This window comes from Cyprinus carpio, chromosome B16, assembly GCF_018340385.1.
Source record: "Cyprinus carpio isolate SPL01 chromosome B16, ASM1834038v1, whole genome shotgun sequence".
NCBI lineage: Eukaryota > Metazoa > Chordata > Actinopteri > Cypriniformes > Cyprinidae > Cyprinus > Cyprinus carpio.
The window spans coordinates 28,460,124-28,480,387 of record NC_056612.1 but is presented as its reverse complement, the minus strand read 5'-3'; the positions used below and the strand labels follow the sequence as shown (position 1 = coordinate 28,480,387).

Genomic DNA, 20,264 nt, shown 5'->3' with positions numbered 1-20,264 from the left:
TTTAGTAGATTTTTTATAAAGGGGGTTATTAAGAGGGGGTAGATAATTTATATTTTTTTTATTTTTTCATTATTTTTAATAATAATAGTAATATAATTTAATAGAATAGAATAATTTAATATAAAAATATTAATTATTAATGAATATTAAATTACTAGACAAAAATATTAAGTTTAAAAATATTATATATTAATATGACTGTAAAATTTTACATTTTACATGCATGCATTTAGCAGACGCTTTTATCCAAAGTAACTTACAAAGAGGAGATAATAATATTATTAATAATATATTTTACAATAATATTATCATTATCAAAAATAATAATAATAAATACTACTACTTCTACTACTACTACTAATAGTAACAATTATTATTATTATTAATAACAATAATAACTCATCATAATAATTAAGTAAATTAATATAACAATAATTCTTGTTATTAATGATTATTATAATTAATACATTAAAATGAAAGAAAAAATGATTAATAATAATAATAGAAAATATAATATTAAATATAATAATTATTAAATTATACCACCCATTTAATCAAATTTATAATAATAATAATTATTATTATTAATTATAATTAATAAATAAAATATTAAAATTAAAAATATTAAAGTAAAAATATTGCTATTGTAATATTTCACTGTAAAATGAAATATATAGTACACTATGATAATACAAAAATAATAATATAGTAATAATTATTTTATTTTACAGTAAAATTACAATACTAATATACTATAATTTCTTTGTTGTTGTTTTTTAAATGAGCCTAATTTCTTCTTTATTTTTTTATTTTATTTTCAATTTTCATCAAAACCTAAAACACTATGAGCGGTAAGCGTGTAAAAGAACACAGTGCCTCACTTAACTCTGAAACACACAGCATAAAAATGCATTTAATAAAAATGCAGCATCTGCAATTTGCTAATTGCCCTATAATCGGTTTTATTCCAATTAATCAAGCAGCCTCATGCAGTTCATTTGCAATAAACTTAAAAGAAAAACTGATTAATTTAGTTTAATTTTTAAAAGGAATATTACAGTGGTAGCCAAAGAACATTACATTGTGCAGCACAAAATCTCTCTGGATTATTACAATTAATGGCAAAATGAATGTTAGGAAATGTAAACTGATATTTTCTTCTGACACACTACAGCAAGAGATAGAAATAACTGACTTAAAACCATTTTAAGCTGCTGAAAATACTAGTGTTTAAATCATTTTGCACACCACTGTACACTATATCCATATTAATGTCTGTTTCTTGTGTTTTGTAGTTTTTGGGCCGGTCACGCACCAGGAAGGGTCAGAGCACCGGAGGTCAGGAGCTCGTGGTTAAGCTGTGTGATGGATAGAGGACAGACAGCAGACGGAGGTCAGGAGCTCGTGGTTAAGCTGTGTGATGGATAGAGGACAGACAGCAGGTGGCGCCGCAGACACCGCCGATCTGCTGCAGGGCTTGTGAGGAACAAACTCATCTCTGCTGTTACTGTTCCTCCTGGAGCTCAAGTGCAGACCGTCATCAGAGACACCTGAACACACAAACACAGATCTGAGCATCAAACCTCATCGTGACAAAGACCTCATGATGACGGTGATTTAAAATGAAGCAACACTGAATATTAGCACGTTTGAGTTAGTCAGAAAGGTTCCTAAAATGTAAATAATGGACTATTTACGGTGAGATTGAGTCCTGGTTAAACCCCAAACCAATAACACACATTTAAATGACCCATTTCCCATTTAAATGAAAAATTCAGCTGCGCATCAGAAATAAATGACAGTTTAACAGATATTCACATAGAGAACTGTTCTTCTAAATTGTAATGTTTTTTTACGATTTAATTAATGTATCTTTGGTGAGCAGAAGACACTTATTACTGACTCCAAACAGCAGTGTACTGTATGTATGTGCAGATATTGAATAGACTGTCTGGAAGGAAGGAAGATTGGGTTCAGGTGTGATAAAATCTACACAGTGAGTCAATGTTGAGTCACGACAGACACACACACACACACACACACACACACACACACACACACACACACACACACACGTGTGTGAGTTTTTCTTGGCCCTCGGGCTCTGGTTTGAGGAATGCTGCGGCTGACATTCCCAGCTGAAGCAGATGTTTGTCAACTTTCTCCTGACTCCAAACCCTCAGGCTGTTTCTTCCAAACCCAGCAACCCAAACAATACAATACAACTCGTTCTCCTCCTCCTGAGAGGAACGACTGCGGCTGAGGAGTTCAACAACAACTCTAAGAACACCACACGTTATCCACCTGCCTTCAAGGGTTAAATTAGCCAAATAAAATAGAACAAATATTTTTTACAGTAACTAAACGCTCTCATTACACTGTGTTAGAATTGATACAATATTTTAACATTATATGGGACTGAGGAAGAACATTTGAATGTCAACCAATAAAATAAAATAAATGCATTTAAAATAAATAAATAAATAAATAAGATACATTAAAATAAAATTAAACAATTTTTTTTAATCAGTTGCATGAATCACGATTCACTGAATAAAATAAAATAAAATAAAATAAAATAAAATAAAATAAAATAAAATAAAATAAAATAAAATAAAATAAAATCTGCAAATATTTTTCTGAATGAATGAATAAGAAATAAAGATCATTTTAGATGTTTAATTATTATTTGGAGCATTGGGATCGTTAGATGAGGACTTAATGAACTTGTTTTTGTAAAAACCTCAAATTCGACCAAAATTGACAATTTCCAAAAAAAAAATTTTTTTTTTTGTCTGTGGCTCATAATTAGCCTTTTTCACACTTCCGTGTTTCTGGTTCTGGATTGGTGCTTGCAGGGAATTCACTCGAATCAATATGGATTTCCAATGCTAAAAAAAAGTTGCAAATAAACTTTTATTTTGGATCAGTTCATTTACACAAATCATCTGAATGAACTGATTCAATAAAACAAATAGACTTTTTGGAATCAGTTCATTAGATAAATCATCTGAATGAATTAATTCACTTGAATCAATATGGAATTTTGGCCAATGCTATGATAAATTGTAAATTGAATTTTGTTTTTTGTTTTAGTTAGTTTATTTAAATAATTCATCGGAATGAATTAATTCACACAAATCAATATGGATATCTAATGCTAAAAGAAATATTGCAAATAGACTTTTATTTTGAATCAGTTCATTTACACAAATCATCTGAATGAACTGATTCAATAAAACAAATAGACTTATTTGAATCAGTTCATTTGCATGATTCATCTAAATGAACTGATTCACTAGAACAAATCGGAATTTCCGATGAGTTTCTTATCAGTTTGTTCGTTTGTAAAGCTGTACACGACTACTAGTTGGAAAGCGTATTGTTAATGGGAAAGATAAAGCAAGTTAATAGTGTCGCTGCTTGCAGATATTCACTAACCAACACATTTGGCGACAACATTTAGTTGAGTTTGCATACGTCTCTGAAGCCCCTTTCACACTGCGATTCCGGCAAATACACGGGTAATGTGTCCCGGCATTTGTACCCGGGTCGCTAGATTTTGCACTTTCACACTGGCCAGTGATTACCCCGGAATATGTGCATATGCGTTCACACACTAATCCCCCGTAAAGGTCCCGTGAAGACACGTGATATCAGGGTGTGACGTGTAATGGTACGAGTCGAAACGCTCGGCACGTTACAACTTTCACTGAAGCTGGTGAACGATCTCAGCTCAGCGCGGAATAGAGTAATGTGAACTAAATGATCTCTTCTTCGTTACAGTTGTGCAGTCATAGTGTTTGTCGCGAACGTTGATCTGCCTTCAAAACACCTCGTAAAACACGTTTGCCGTTAGGTTCTGGCTTTTGTTTCACACTAGCGCTCGTAGTCCGGGCGGACGAACCCGGCAATGTTACTAGGTCCCCGGACCTGGGTTCAGTCCCGTGAATCAATCAATCCCGGACGTGTGTTGCTTTCACACTAGAAGTCGACCCGGCAATGGTGTCCGGTGGCAATTTGCGGGTTCCGACGTGGCATTGTTGTGAAAGGTCGTTGATGAGTGATGGTGAGCTCCTGGGGGTATCATGGGAACCAGTTAAAATCACAAGGGACCCAATGCAATCACAAAGGCCAAGCAAAACCACATCAGCCGTAATATGGATCCAGCCTCAAATGTCATTGGCCATTGTTGTTGCTGAAAATAGTCTGACTCACCCCTGCTTCGCGATTTGTTGGTTGAGTGGTTGTTAACATGGAGTGGATATTACGTGGAGATGGGCTTTACTCTTTAAGCCTCTCTTCAACATCCTCACCGGCCCAACGGGACACAAAGGTCTCCATTATGACGGAAGGAAACCATCTGGATGGGAGCTGAACAAGGCTGGGAGTTGAGCAGGTAAGCGGTGCAGAGACTTCATCGCGGATCCAGACTGGGGCTGCTGTGCTTCCTGCCCAGCACTTGGAGTGGATCTCTGATTTTCATGTGTGGATACTAAAGCCAGAGAACAGATGGGACTCTGCAGATAATCCCAGATGGGAATGTTACCTAAAACCCCTCTGTGTGTGTGTGTGTGTGTGGTGTGGTGTTGGGTGTGTGTGTGTGTGTTAAATAGAGGGACGGAACGTAAAAATCAGCAGAGCCTAGAGAATTGATTTCACCTAGCACCACTTCGTAACCAGGCTGTGCCGTGAATGTGGTCATATTTTTAGAGTCAAACATCTCTAACACTTAGGCCACAAACTTATGTGTGTGTGTGTGGTGTGTGTCATGGGTTGTGTTTGTGTATTATATAAGTGCGTATTATTTATTTAATATACAACTATGTGGATCATTTCATTGTGAGTGGAGTGGATGGAAATGAAGTTGCATGTCAAAGTGTATTGTAAATTATAATGTCTATTTGAACTGATTGGATTAATATGAAAAGATGGGTTTGCTCATAAATGTATCTGGTCTTGCACGGTTAGGGCATGGTGTGTTTAGAGATACAACCCTTTCACATCATGACAAAGTGTCAGCCAAAATCCTTATCTGAAGAAGAATGCCGGACAGTTTGGAATTTCCTGCGGATAGACCCAAACACACCTCTTGCCTGAAACGCTAGACAGAGGGCAAAACGCTCTTTCTTTCAAACGCTCAATAGCAGGAAGAGCTAAATAAAACAGTGCAGTCTCCCTGGCAATGCATTCAGCGCAATATCGTGCCTTTGGCGTACAGCAAATACTTCAGAAAGACAAGCACTCTCTATAACAGGGCAGGGTCGTTGAAGAATTCCAAAACACACATGCTATTAACCCTTACATGCAGCCGGTCACAAGCCATAAAATCATGCCAGAGGAATGACAAGCTCTCTGCTCTGAAAATCTAAGCTTGTTGACGATCCCGGAGTTTGCTGCAAGTGATAATTACACACTGGACCACAACTGTCTGGAACCAGAACTGGCTCTTGAGGCCTCAGGCGACATGATTTGATAAGGGAAGCCTGTTCTGGTCTTGTTCACTGTGGGAAAGAATCATAACAATATGCTATGCACTGCAGCATTCTTTATGTATAGGAGGGGAGTCCAAACCTGTTCCTGTATAGCCACTGTTCTGCAGAGTTTAGCTCCAGTAGAGCATGATGTTAGTGATGTTAGGGTCATAGGTTTGATTGGTTGGGTTTGCAATGGACATTAATGAATTTAACTTAATGTAACTTTTGGTTAAATTTGGATAAAAGCATCTGCCAGATGCGTAAAAGTCACTAAATTGTTCAAGTGTGGTGTGATCTGAGCTGAGTAATAATGGTCTGTGTATCTCACTAGAATCGTCCATAAGTGTGTTGGAGCTGGTTGGAGCTAAACTCTGCAGGATGTTGGCCCTCCAGGAGAAGGATTGAACACTGCCGATGTACAGTAGCCTGGTTTACATTTATGCATTTCGAATACGCTTTTATCCTGAGTTAATTGTAATGATTTCATGGTAGGAATTTGTTAGGAGCAAGATGTTAGTGGGTTTGATTTCATGGGTTTGCATGGACAAATGCATGAATGTAAACGCCACCATACTGTACGTCAAGGGTGTCTACATCGCATTCAAGGTAAGCATTTAATCCCAAAACAATTCAGGAATCCCCTGGGAATCAAACCCATGAACTTGATATTGTATTTGAAACGTTTTGATATTTGGTGTAGGTTGTTCTTGTTTTTGTTTTTTTTCTTGGTTGGTTGTCCATAAGGAAGCAAGATTTGGACACCCTGGTTGGACAGTTTGTTGACATTTACATTTATGCATTTGACAAATGCTTTCATCCAAAGCGACTTACATCGCATTCAACATATGCATTTGATAAGCTCATGCTTTCCCTTGGAATTGCACCCATGATCTTGACATTTCTAGTGCCATGATTTATTAAGGGAAGCTTGTTCTGGTCTTGTATTTGGTGGGGAAAAATCCCAAAGAAGATGCTCTGCTGCATTCTTCATGTACATCAAGAGTGAGTTTAGCTCTAACCCTAATTAAACACACCTGAACCAACTAATCAAGTTCTTTATACTCACTAGAAACCTCAATTTAAGTGTGTTTGCAATGGTTGGAGCTAAACTTTTGCAGGACTTTGGCACTACAGAAGCAGGATTGGACACCCCTGATGTACAGCATGGTGACATTTACATTTATACATTTGGCAGACTCTTTTATCCAAAGTGACTTGCACCGAATTGAAGATATTAATTTCATCACTTCATGCATTCCCTGGGAATCGAACCCATGACCTTGTCATTGTTAGCGCCATGTCTGGAACCAGAACTGGCTCTTATGGCCTCAGGCGACATGATTTGATAGAGGGAGGTTGTTCTGGTCCTGTTCTTGGTGGGAAAGAATCCCAAACAAGATGCTCTGCCACATTCTTTATGTACTGCAGGGGAGTCCGATTAACGTTAAATGAACCTGAATTTGAACCAACTAATCAAGGTCTCTTCAGACTCAATAGAAACGTCCATGCAAGTATGTTTGCACTGGTTGGAGCTAAACTCTGCAGGACTTTGGCCCTCCAGGAGCTGGATTGGACACCCCTGATGTAAAATATGGTGGTGTTTTTTTTTTTTATGTTTTGGAGGTTGTTTTTTTCAAAGTGTGTTTTATTTTGTTTTGGGTGTGTGTTTTTTATGTTTTTGTGTATATTTTGGGTATAACCCATGATCTTGACATTGCTAGTGCCATGATTTCTTTAGGGAAGCTTGTTCTGGTCTTGTTTTTGGTGGGAAAGAATCCCAAACAAGATGCTGTACTGAGTTTTTTCATGTACACCAAGAGTGCCCAGACTTGTTCCTGGAGGGCCACTGTCTTGCAGAGTTTAGCTCCAACGCTAATTAAACACACCTGAACCCAACTAATCAAGGTCTTAAGACTCTTAGAAACTTCCATGTAAGTGTGTCAGCACTGGCTGGAGCTAAACTCTGCAGGACATTGGCCCTCCAGAAGCAGGATTGGCCACTCCTGAGACTTACATTGCATTGAAGGTATGCAATTGATCAGTTTTTGCATTCCCTGCGAATCAAACCCATTACCTTGGCACTGGAATAGCAAACTTCAAAAGAGTTGACAAACGTTTTTGCTTTTTTTCTGTTTTTTGTTTTGTTTTTCGTTGGTTTGATAGGTGGCATCTAAATCCAATTTTCCAAAACGAAATGCATAACCATTCATAAGTTTCTTGGGAAGGCCACTGACCCTGGATACCGGATCCACCGGAAGACGACCGAGCCCGGTTGACTTTAAAGTGTTTGTTTTTGTTTTTAAGTTATTTGGATTGTCTGGTGTCGGTCTCTGGCTGGGATTGGGGTTGTTGGAGGGATGGACGGTGGTAGGATCGTTGATAGATTGATAGTTTTATCTGCTATCAGCGATCAGAGATTATAGGTGTGTTTGGGTTATTTATTACTTGGGACAGGAGGCATTATTGGATTCTTGCTCTGAGTTCTGTGATCTTCCTCCAGAATTGATTCAGAGCTGGAGCCAAGGTTCATAGGGTTCTGCAAAGCCTCCATGTAGGACTTGCGGAAAAGTCGGCGAGATTCGAAGGCAGCAGAGTCTCTGGGATGCCGCTTGCGAAGGCCGGGATTGCTAAGGTCTGTGCTAAACGATAGAATTTTGTGTCCAATTCCTCCTCGAATGCATCCCTGATCTGGGCTGCCCAAGGTGGGCGTCTGGGGAAGGGAGTTAGGACTCGTGTGCAAAGGCGAATACTCCGAGTGCAGGGAGCTGATGCCCATATCTGTGAGGCTGCGGCTGAGGACTGGCTCCGATACGGTGGACTCAGCTCCCAGGGAGTCTCGTGAACTGAGCGTTCCCGTGGATCCGTGGGTGCTGCAGGTACTTAGTTGACCCCGCAGGGTCCCACTGCCGCTCCGTGCTTGCATGATTGCATCTGCAGTGCAGGTCACAAACAAAGGATTGACCACGTTCTTCCAGGGCGTTCGGTAAACCACGGCACCGGTACTGAGGAGGCAATTCTGGAGAGGGTGCAGCTTGCGTTCACGCATTACATTCTGCAAGAAGTCAGGCGTGAACACGCTGCCGTACATGCTCTCGGCCACAGGGATCTCCGTAATGGCCTGCCCGCTCCCTGACAGGCATTTTATGACCAGTTTGGCAGCTTTGTGTCCTAAGGGAACCACCTGCAGGTAGAAATCTCCCTGCCGTAGACGTACTTTATGCAGGGGTGGTGGGTTTTGGAGAAACATTTTCTTGTGAAAACAGAGGGGATATCTCTTGTTGTAGAGAAAGGGGTCTTTAAATCGCAGCTGTGGAAAATTAAAAGGATGAATTCATCAGATAAAATGCCACTTTTCTTACAGGCACAGGCAACAATCATTTGCAATCACTAATTAATTTCTGTCTTAAAGCAGATTTAAAGACACAAAAATGCAATGAATTAGAACATCATGGATTTCTAAAATATACATCTGAAAGTGAAATGCATAATTTCTTTATCGCTCAACAGAATTGCAAAAATGACAACTAGGTGGCATACTCTTATTTTGTTAACTGAAATAAAATTAAATATAAATGGCTTTTTAATTATGTTAGCTAGTTAATTTCTAATTTTCATTTAGTTCAACTTGGTGTACAAAAATAAATAAAACTGAAATAATTTAATAAAAAACTATATATTTTTTATTAAAAAACTATATATTTAAAATGTTACAAAAAAAACTTATTAAAAGTTTAAAAAAAAATTACTAATAGTTTATTAAGAAATGTTAAAAAAATTAAAAGTAAAAGTAAAATAAATTTATAAAATTTTAAAATATTATTTTTTTTATTTTTTTTAAATATTATAGTTATTATATTAAATTAAATTAAATTTGATTTGAAAAAAATACAATTTCGATAAATAGAATATTAGCAAATAAAATTAGAAAACACTATAATTTATGTAATGAAAACATTAAACATAAGGATTGAAATTAAAATAATATGTAAAATTCCTTGCAGGGACTCAAATAATTCAGCAAATAAATGAATGAATGAATGAATGAATGAATGAATGAATGAATGAATGAATAAAATAAACATTGTAGTGAGCTAACAAGCAATTTACCACAATTGGCCAACATTTTTTATGAGAGACTTCTGCACGGGCAATACAGTGTGAAAAAGGCATTTTATCATGGTACATAAAAAAAGAACTTCGCTACTTATATACTTAATGCTACTGAACAGTTAATTTAGAAGCGCTGTTAAAAACTCCCTGATGCCACTGACTGTATAATGATACTGATGATGCAGCAGGAACACGTAAGTTTAGCACACTATGACTCCCTCAAAGATCATGCCTGAGTTGAATGAGGCCGCTGAGAGCCCTCGTCTCAGAGTAACAACGGCAGCGCTGAATACAGGAGCGTAAGGTTTCAGCTATGTGCTCACGCAGCGCGAACCTGCAGAAATACAAAGCCTCCCTGAGCAGGTCTTTCATTTCAGCCTGATCCTCTTTGCCAAGTTCACTGCAGTGAGCTCACAACACGCTCCGTTTGGGCTGTTTATCACAGCAATACTAAACCCTCTTTCAGCCTGAAGTATTCATCCTCCCTCTCATGTTCCAGCTCTCGCAATGTTTCTCTCTGAGAGAATTTAAATGGCTTGAACATGTTTAGCTGCAGCACTATGGATTTCAACTACAATATCTGAAGAAGAGGCAAAATAATAAAATATTCAACAAACCTATGTAAACCGCATTACCAGGCCATTAATACACAATATCGAGTTTAAAGATCACGTAATGCATGATGCATCACCATCTAGGTCCCATAAATAATAAATAAATAAGTTGTTTTTATTCAACAAGCATGGGCATTATGCATAATGTTAATACATATAAAAACAAACAAACAAATATGCATTTATTTATTTGAATATGTATGTAAATGTATAATGCATAATGAAAAAATTTATATTATATTATATTATATTAAATTAATATTATCTTATATAGATTATATTATATATTGGACTGGACAGCTATTTATTATGCATATTTATATTATGAATTGAGATAATATTTTTTTTTGTAATTTTTGAAATTATTTTGGATTTGTATTATATTTTGTTATTGATTGTGAATTTATTTTGATTAATGTTTTTATGTGTGTAAATTTTTTTTTGTTTGATATATTAATTTGATTTACTCTTGAAAATATCTGAAACATTTTAAAATATATACCATATCACTAACTTTTGAATATATATGTATATTTTAATTTATTTTTTTATTTTGTATATGTAACTTTGGGTTGTTTAATGTATATATATTTATATTTTTATATATTTTGTGTTAAATTTGCTTATGTTTGATTTTTATATTTATTTATTTTTTTTGTTGATCTTTTGTCTATTAGTAGATATTGCCCGCTATTTTTATTAACTTGGAAATGCTTCAGTGAAAATGCGTCTGCTGAAGCTGGCATTACTTGTGTTATTGCCTCTTCAGTGTTTCTTTTGTGGGGGATTATGTTGTAGGTGAGGAGGAGGTGGATGTCACCACGGTACTGTCTCTACCACGACTGGAAGAGCTCTGCCTGTCTCTCCACGACGCTGAAGAGCTGCCACAGGACGGTGGCCGCCGAGGCACTGAACGGAGGATACAGAGCTGATAACACGCTCTGAATACAGCGGTCCAACGACTCCGAGTCCTGCAACAGATCACACTTCACACAGTCAATCTCGCCTTTTACCACAAACATTTACTGTATATTGTCTGAGTTTGGTTATAAAATTGACTATTTTTAAAAGAGTGTTATATAACAAAAGCAACAATGCTTATTGTAATCATTGGATGACAGGTGTGCTTCAAATAATGTTTAGTGAAATTTTGTTCATGCATCAACTGAAAACAGCATATTTGTGACCCTGGAGCACAAAAGCAGTCTTAAGTCTCTGGGGTATATTTGTAGCAATAGCCAACAAACATTGTATGGGTCAAAATTACAGATTTTTCTTTTATGCCAAAAATCAGTCAGGATATTAAGTAAAGATCATGTTCATGAAGACTATTTAGTACATTTCTTACTGTAAATATATCAAAACTTCATTTTTGATTAGTGATATGCATTGCTAAGAACTTAATTTTGACAACTTTAAATGTGATTTTTCTCAATATTTAGATTTTTTTTTTTTTTTTTTTTGGAATCTCAGATTCCAGATTTTCAAATAGTTTCCAAATATTGTCCTATCTTAATAAACCATACATCAATGGAAAGATTATGTATGATATATAAATCTCAATTTCGAAAAATTGACCTTTATGACAGGTTTTGTGGTCCAGGGTCACATATCTCAGTTCATGAAATGAAGTGTTGAATAAAAAATAAAAAATTGATAGTCAACGCAGCCCTTGTTTAATAAAAATTGAAATTTTTTGTATATTTTGTTCTAGAATCATAAGTATGATGAATGTGTTTATATATTTTTTGTTCGTAATGCTTGATAATAGTATTAAAATTGTGTAAAAATAATTATTATGCATAATATACTTATTACTATATCCTAGATATATATATATATATATATATGATATATATATCTATATATATATATATATATCTATATATATAATATATATATAGATGCTGGTCAATATATTATATCATCAAAACAGTTGTTTTAATTTCACTAATTCCATTCCAAATAGCTGTGAATTTGATATAATATATTCATTCTCATGCACACAGTGCGACGATATATTTCAAATGGGGGGGGGTTTTATTTCTTGTAATTTGGTATTATAAACTGACAACTAAAGGAAAATCCCAAATTCAGTATCTCAGAAAATTAGAATATTACTTAAGACCAATACAAAAGAAAGGACTTTTAGAAATCTTGGCCAACTGAAAAGTATGAACAATTTGCATTATGCACAATAAATTTCCATGCATGTCCAAAATGAATAATAATAATAATAAATAATAAAAAAATAATAATATAATACATATATACACATACACACACAGATAGACAGACAGATAGAAATATTAAATGTCAGCTGAATTACCGGCCTGTTTATATACAATATCGCGTTTAAAGATTGCATGATTAATATATATATATATATATTTTTTTTTTATTACAAATATAAAATAAAATAATAATAAAATAAATAAATAATGTCAATGATTTCAGCCCTACAAAACTGTTTCGCCAATACCGAAAATTAATTTTTAGCTTAATATTTTCATTTGCTGAAATTTTGTTGTCACTGATTTACTGTAGGACACATGAAGCATCACGTTCTGTCGTTATAGACTGAATCAAACACCCAATGTGTAAACAATGGCAGCATGTTGTTTTTGGTTTGGTTAGTGAGACGGTTTGATGGTCACAAGTTCAATCTCACAGTTCCCAGGTACAGACACAAACAGCAGGATGTCAGGAGGTCGCGGGACACTGATGAGACAGGAAACACCTGTCAATGAAGCGCCACCGACTGGACAATAACAGGCGGATGGAAAATCCTGTCCCTAACGCAGAACTACATCATATCTGTGGAGCAGAGGACTTTCCAGCAGGATATATATCACAGTGTCCTAGACGGACACAACCATGACCTGGGACGGTCAGTTTTAGGTTAAAGGGACAGTTCACCCTAAAATGAATATTTGCTGTTAATTTGAATCCAAGACTTAGGTGAGTTTTTCTTCAGTAGAACAGTAAAGAAGGTTTTTAGCTGAAACCGTGCTTTTTGGTGATTCATAAAATGCAAGCCAATGGCTAAAGCACAAAATTAACACCCGAGACATTACATTGAGGTCTTATGAAGTGAAACGATCGTTCTGTGCAAGAAACTAAACATTATTTACAACATTATTACATGTAATCCAGAGCCTCAGTCAAACAGGGAAATTTGATTCTTTTCCACGAACTGGTTCTTTCGAACAGTATCTGGTTCAAATAACTGATTCGCTAGTTTGTTTATGTAATCATGCAATGACATAACGTTAAAGCATCAAATAATGATGTGAAATGTGGATGTTTTATGTGTCTAAACTAAGCTTATAAAGTGAATAAACTAGTCTTCATCAGCTCACCTTTTTAAACCATGTAAATAATTTCTTGCACAGGCCAATCGTTTCGCTTCATAAGACCTCAATATATCGTCAGGTGTTAATTTTGTGTTGCCTGATGTGCTTTTTTTGACTTTTAAAGTGGCGGCAGTCATTGACTTGCATTTTATGAATCACCAAAAACAACAGTTTCAGCTAAAAATCTTATTTACTGGCCTACTGAAAATGCAAAGTTTTATCTTAGATAGCCTGAGGGTGAGTAAATTAACAACAAAGTTTCCTTTTTAGGTGAACTGTCCCTTTAAATGGGCAGAGAAGATGTGGAGAAAATGGAAATGAACTTTTTTGAGTAGAGCTGCAGATGGGAAAAGCCCAGGAACATTCCCTCCCTGTTCTTTCTGCTCTGTTGGCCTTGAATTAGACGCTCACTCCTCCACAGGCAGCCATTGTTTGGCTCTCCTGCAGAAAGTCTTTTCTGGTGCTCTAGGAAACTCAGGCACTCAGGAATAAACATGTTTTAACCTGAAAACTTTAGTGATGGTCTAAACTACAAGCTGTATTCAGGATGATCTGCATATCAGTCAAACAGCACTTCTAAAGCCTGAGAAGACTAAACATTCAGCGCTGGATGGACGACTTCAAGAGAACTGGAGATATAAGTGTGGCTTTGAAGATGAAAGATTAAATAAGACTGGGCAGAAGGAGAGCTTCTGATGCATTTCCATAACCTTGAAGAAGTTATTTCACCTGGCTGAGGCCCGTAAAAGAGCTTTTAATAGCAGCCGAAGCACAAGTGTGGCTCAGAGGAGATGTGTGTGGGATCCGGGAGGATCTGCCCTCTTTGATGGTGTTTATGGTGACGGATCAGACCCGGACCTGTAATTATATCTAAACGACGTGGATTCCAGGTGGCTCACTGCCGCTCTATTAAAACAGATGGACATCTGCTACAAAACCACACGACCTACAGAGTCAAATCATTCATTTGCACCAAAATCATGCAGCTCTTTGAGGAACGGTTTACTTTTTTTAAAGTGATGAGACTTACAAACCCAATAGTTTGAAATAAATTACTTTTTTTAATGTTTACGTCTTATCAAAGCGGCATTTATTTGATCAAAATACAGTAAAATAAAAATAAAAAATTTGAAAAATGATTTCAAATTTAAAATAACGGTTTTCTATATGTATATATTGTCAAATTTAATGTATTCATATGGTGCAAAGCTGAATTTTCAGCACCATTACACCAGTTTTCAGTGTCACATGATCCATAGAATTCTATAAATCAGAAATTATTCTTCTAATTTGCTGATGTATTGCTTGCAGGACATGTGAAAATCGCCCATAATTCTTATCCAAAGCGACTTACAATTGGGGATATATATATATATATATGTATATATATATATGATATTGATATATACATAAAACTTAAGAGTGTGTTAAACCCAGAGTACATATATATTTATGTGTATTAAATTTTAAGAGTAAACTTAAGAGTCTTAAGAGTTAATTTTTCGATTTTGAGTTTTATGAGTCATTTTTTAGATGTTTAGATGTTTATATCATTTGATGTATGGTTTGTTTGAAAATCTGGAATCTGAGGGTGCAAAAAAAATCTAAATATTGAAAAAAAACATCTTTAAAGTTGTCCAAATGAAGTTCTTAACAATGCATATTACTAATCAAAAATTAAGTTTATATATATTTACGGTAGGAAATTTACTAAATATCTTTATGGAACATGATCTTTACTTAATATCCTAATGATTTTTGGCATAAAAGAAAAATCGATAATTTTGACCCATACAATGTTTTTTTTTTTGGCTATTGCTACAAATATACCCCAGCGACTTAAGTCTGGTTTTGTGCTCCAGGGACACATATATAAAACTGATATCCACTATGGAAATTATTAGTATGACACTTTAAAGTTTCATTGACTTCTATGACTTTTACAGGCCTGGAAACCCCAGTTTTAAAGTTTTCCAAGACTGTGGGAACCCTGAAGAGATCACTAAAAATGCAGTTTTAACAAATGGTTGCAATAATTGATGCTCTAATTGACCTGAGCTGCACTTAAACACTTATACTGCAATGCAGACATACAGTAACTAAGCTGTGATTCACCGCTCTAAACAAACGGCGTGTGAACTCCTGACAGTCTTTCTCAGGCGTGTTCAGTGGGTCTCCGGCGGAGCATGACGGGAGTGAAACAGGAGCAAGAGCACATGTTACTGAGAGCCGCCTCATACATGCAGGTGTGAAAGCAGCGTTAACACCTCTCCAGAGCCTCTGAGGACAAATGCAGGATTACAGAGGAGGAAAAACACAATGGGCTGACAGCAGGGGTCTGACCGTGATGCTGAACTGAACCGGCTATTTAAAAAACATCTGTGAAGACATCAGAAAACTGTTTACAGGCTTGCTTTGCTTTTCTAAAAATAATAAAAAAAAATATTTTTATTTTTTTTCTTTTCGGATGGTTTTTTTATAAAAAAATTTTTAAATGCAACAAGTAATTAAAGGAGTTTTTTTCTATTTATTTAAAAAAAATAATAATAATTTGATAACTTTATTTATTTATTTTACAGTATAATTCAGTTTAAAATTAATCCTGAAATATAACATAATATGGGTTTCAGGTGCTATACAAGAAAGAAAATAAATAAATTTTTTGATTATTTGATTTATGTAGTTTTGTTAAGTTTATTTAGATAATTATTTAAAGGTTTTATTTAATTTTTTAATTTTAATGAAATAAAATAAAAAAATAAAAAATATATATATAATCTTCATATAATACAATCAGAATGTTTATATACATACATATATTCATAACAGTATACTTGAATATTTATTATGATGTATTAAAGAATACAATCGTTTAGAATAATATAATAATATGATGATAATAATAAAAATCTATTATTTTATTATACTACAGTATTCAGCTTTTCAGAATGTAAACTGAACAGTATGAATTAAGTGAACTAGGTGCTAATGAAAAAAAATATTGGACACCAAATAAATACAGTATTTATTTTTATATATATGTATATTATATATATGATATAAATAGATACTAATATATATACATAGTATATATATATACATATATATATATATATATATATATAATATATACAAATGAAATGTAAATATTTAATATATATATATATATATAAAAAAAAAATTTTATTTATAATTTTATTATTTTCTTTCAAATAAATATCATATTATATACAGTATTTTATTCTTTTATTTAGTATAAATTTTTTTTTATTAAATTATTATAATTATAATTATTATAATTGTGTCCGTGTGTTAAGCTTACAATAATTAACTGCAATTATATGTATATGATCAGCTGAATGTCTGAATAATGGTGACGTCTCTGGCTAAATCCATCCTTTTGAAAGCAGTGTGTGAATGGTGCACCTGATGTGGCTGGCAGCTGTCGGACAGGTCGACGTCTACAGAAGGAATGTCCATCAACTCACTGAGGACAAAAGCCACGCACAGCTGCTCTCAAACAGGTTCTGTAGTGAATCTCTGAGCGATGACACAACAACACAAACACACAGAGCAAACCCAGAACTCACACACACACACGGCGAGCCTGCAGTGACACGGCAACCGATCAGTGATTACGAGACGAGTTAAAGTGCTGTAATTGAGGGATCAATTCAAGACGCCGCTCCCATGATGTCTGGATTACAGCACAAAAGACTAAAGCGAGCCCTAATGCCACTCATTACCAAACAGGTCGAGTTAAAGGATGGTAACACTGTGCTTACAGACAAACCTCCACAAAACACAGATCAATAAATCCATTAAAATTAGCACACAAATACCTGAACAATCAAGTCACAGATTCTGAGAAATAAACAATCATGCAAACTCCTCCGAATAAGAGACGAAGTCAAACTCTGCTTTAAAGCAGCTCTAAAAAGAAAACAGTGCCATTATATTCGGCTCAATTCAGTTCAATAACTAAGCTGAACAAATGAAACAAATTCAGAAGTCATCATTCAGATCCATTCAGTTTAAGTTGTGTTCTCATCCAACAGTTACTCAGATTGATAATATTACTGAAGATTTAGAGTCTTTCAAACCCCCAAACTAAAAAACAACAACAACAACCAAAAATAGTATTCTAATTTTGGTTTTGTTTTATGTGTTTATGTATTTTATTTTATGTGAAGGATAACATTTGCTCATTTGCAGGTCGATTTAGAAAGAAGAATCTACTAATGTATAAATGTAAATATACTACAGTACAGTCACAGTATTTTTAGTAAGTGAACAACATTATACCAGTGTTATCATAGCTTTTGTTAATATTTAGATTAAAAAATAATTTTTAAATGTTCTACTTTCATTTTAACTTTAGTTAAAGTTTTAGTAATTTTCTTGTGTTCTTTTTTCTTTTTAAATGTCTTTAAATTTTTTAATTAATTTTATTTGAGTTTTAGTTTTTGGTATTCCAGCACATCAAGTTCAATTAAATAAAAATGAGAAATGCTGACTTGGAAACAGCTGAAATAAAATAAGTGCACTTTTTTTTATATATATATATATTTTACTTCACTTAACATTTACTTTATTTAAAGTAACAAAAGTATTTTTATTCATGGCTTGCGTTGAGTTAATTCTAATAACCCTGCATGCTGTACGTAAAGACATCTTCTTGTGTGTTAGTGAAGACGTCATTATACTTTGTATTAGGTCATTTACTCAGGTAATTATCACAGCTCCGCGACTTCACTCTGGAGTGCATAGTGCTCCGCGTCCGCATTCAGGGCTCAAGATAGTAGAAAAACCATAAATATGCAAATAAATAAAAAGGTGAGTTGATTAATCCAGTGTAAGTCCATGCTCCTCTGCACCCATGACTGTGTCGTCTCTAGTGGGAGGATTGAGAGAGAGACGTCCCTCCTCCTGCTGGATAATGCATACTGATGCAATTTCCTTTAGCGCTGAGAAAACACACATCTGATCTGCACACAGGCACAACAACACCCCCGTCCACATGTGCCCTGTAGGGAACAAACCTTTAATACCCCCTCCTCCTCTCTCGAGCGGCTGGAGCCTCCCCCTCTTTGTCCCAACAAAACAAATGCACTAGGGTTTCAGTTTATGCTGTCGCTTTTGTAAAAGGAGGAGGGAGAAAAGAAAAAAGAAGACGGCTAGGGTCACTCAACTACAAAAGTGTTGCGCTCAATCTCACTAATCTAAAAAACTAGAGCGGACACACAAACAAACTAAAGTGCTTGGGATTTAAGGTAACACTTTACTTGAAGCTTTTAAATATAATGCATTAAAAAGTATGAATGCATTTGAAGATTTTTATTTTAATTGATTATAAATTATTTATGATATTAATATACTTATCTATGCATTGCTAATAAATACATTATAATTAAAACACACGGGAAACAGTCTATATATGTAACAAGGAATCTGCAAATATAATGCATTTTAAGTTTGGTTAGAATTATTTATGATAAGATATAATGCATTAAAGTGAAAACCTTTATAATGCATTACATAAAGGCACCAGGTGCCACCGTAAAATATTTATATAACTTCTTGACATCACTGAGATTAAATGGAGAGCAAACAGAAACTAAAATTGCAAATGCTTCTTATAAGAATCTATAAGTCAAATTTTGAATGAAAATGCAGAACAGATATATTTTATATCTCAGTTGATGCTCCTTTACATCATAAATACAGCAATATTTTTCCCCCAGTGACAGAAGTGAAATTAAACGGACAGCAAATGGAGACTCTTAAGTCTTAAATATTTCACATAAGAACCAATGTAAAGTTTAAGACGAGAAAGAAAAAGTTCTATTTTGTTTTCTATTTTTAGACTCTTAAGTCTTATTATTATTATTTTTTATGATTTTTAATTTTTTTGTAAGATGTAAACTCACAACTGTGAGAAATGTCATAATTGTGAGTTTATATCAAGCAATCCTGACTTTATTTCTCAGAATTGCAAGTTTTCATAAAACAAGCTTTAAAAAAAAAAGAAAAAAAAACTTTGAATGCAATTTGCATCTGCCAAATGCATAAATGTAGATAAAGATAAATGTGTGCACACACAAACACAAAAACACAGTACACAGGAAATGCCTCTGGTATCTGATGAAGGTATTTAAGGTTTATCTGTTCAGGCATCCAGTCTGAAGGCATAATTCATCCTGTTCTCCACTAGAGGGCTGTTCTTCACACTGACTGCAGATCAAGACTAAATCAAGATCGTTTAGTCCCTTGTTTAGCCAGATATACAGTTAAATCATGCCATTGCATTTTAGAAAATTAAGTCCAAGTTTAATTGTCCAGCTCCTGCAAAAGAATTACATGTAGTGCTTTGATGAACTGCTTTGTTTCTCCTCTTTTGCAAGTCGTGTTGAACAGAAGCATCTGCTAAATGCCTAAACACAAAACTATATGCAAATTACATATAATCCTAAAGATTCACCAGAACAAAGGGAATCAGAAAAGACACTGTTACTAATGAAACAGGAATCACACTAAAAGATCTCAGCAGTGCAAATGATGCAACTGTGCCATAAACTCTTATTTTGCAATAAACTCATGCAATAAAATATAAATAAATAAATAAATAAATAAATACACATATACATGTATTTAAAAAGTCTATTGCAAATTATTCAGACAAATAATACTGCAAATTATATATACAG

General features: G+C 34.5%; 1 protein-coding gene across 1 annotated transcript in view; it reads right to left on the bottom strand.

Annotated features, from left to right (window-relative positions):
- LOC109053975 (pleckstrin homology domain-containing family G member 4B-like) overlaps positions 1 to 18,871 on the bottom strand; it is a 47,456-nt gene extending 28,585 nt beyond the window's left edge. The window contains 7 exon segments of the mRNA XM_042740296.1: positions 1,316 to 1,387; positions 1,443 to 1,550; positions 4,361 to 4,495; positions 7,923 to 8,784; positions 9,797 to 9,872; positions 11,039 to 11,177; positions 18,280 to 18,871. Of these exon segments, the coding sequence (XP_042596230.1) occupies positions 1,316 to 1,387; positions 1,443 to 1,550; positions 4,361 to 4,495; positions 7,923 to 8,784; positions 9,797 to 9,872; positions 11,039 to 11,177; positions 18,280 to 18,343 (1,456 nt within the window). The 5' untranslated portion in view covers positions 18,344 to 18,871.
- Positions 18,872 to 20,264: the final 1,393 nt, after the last annotated feature.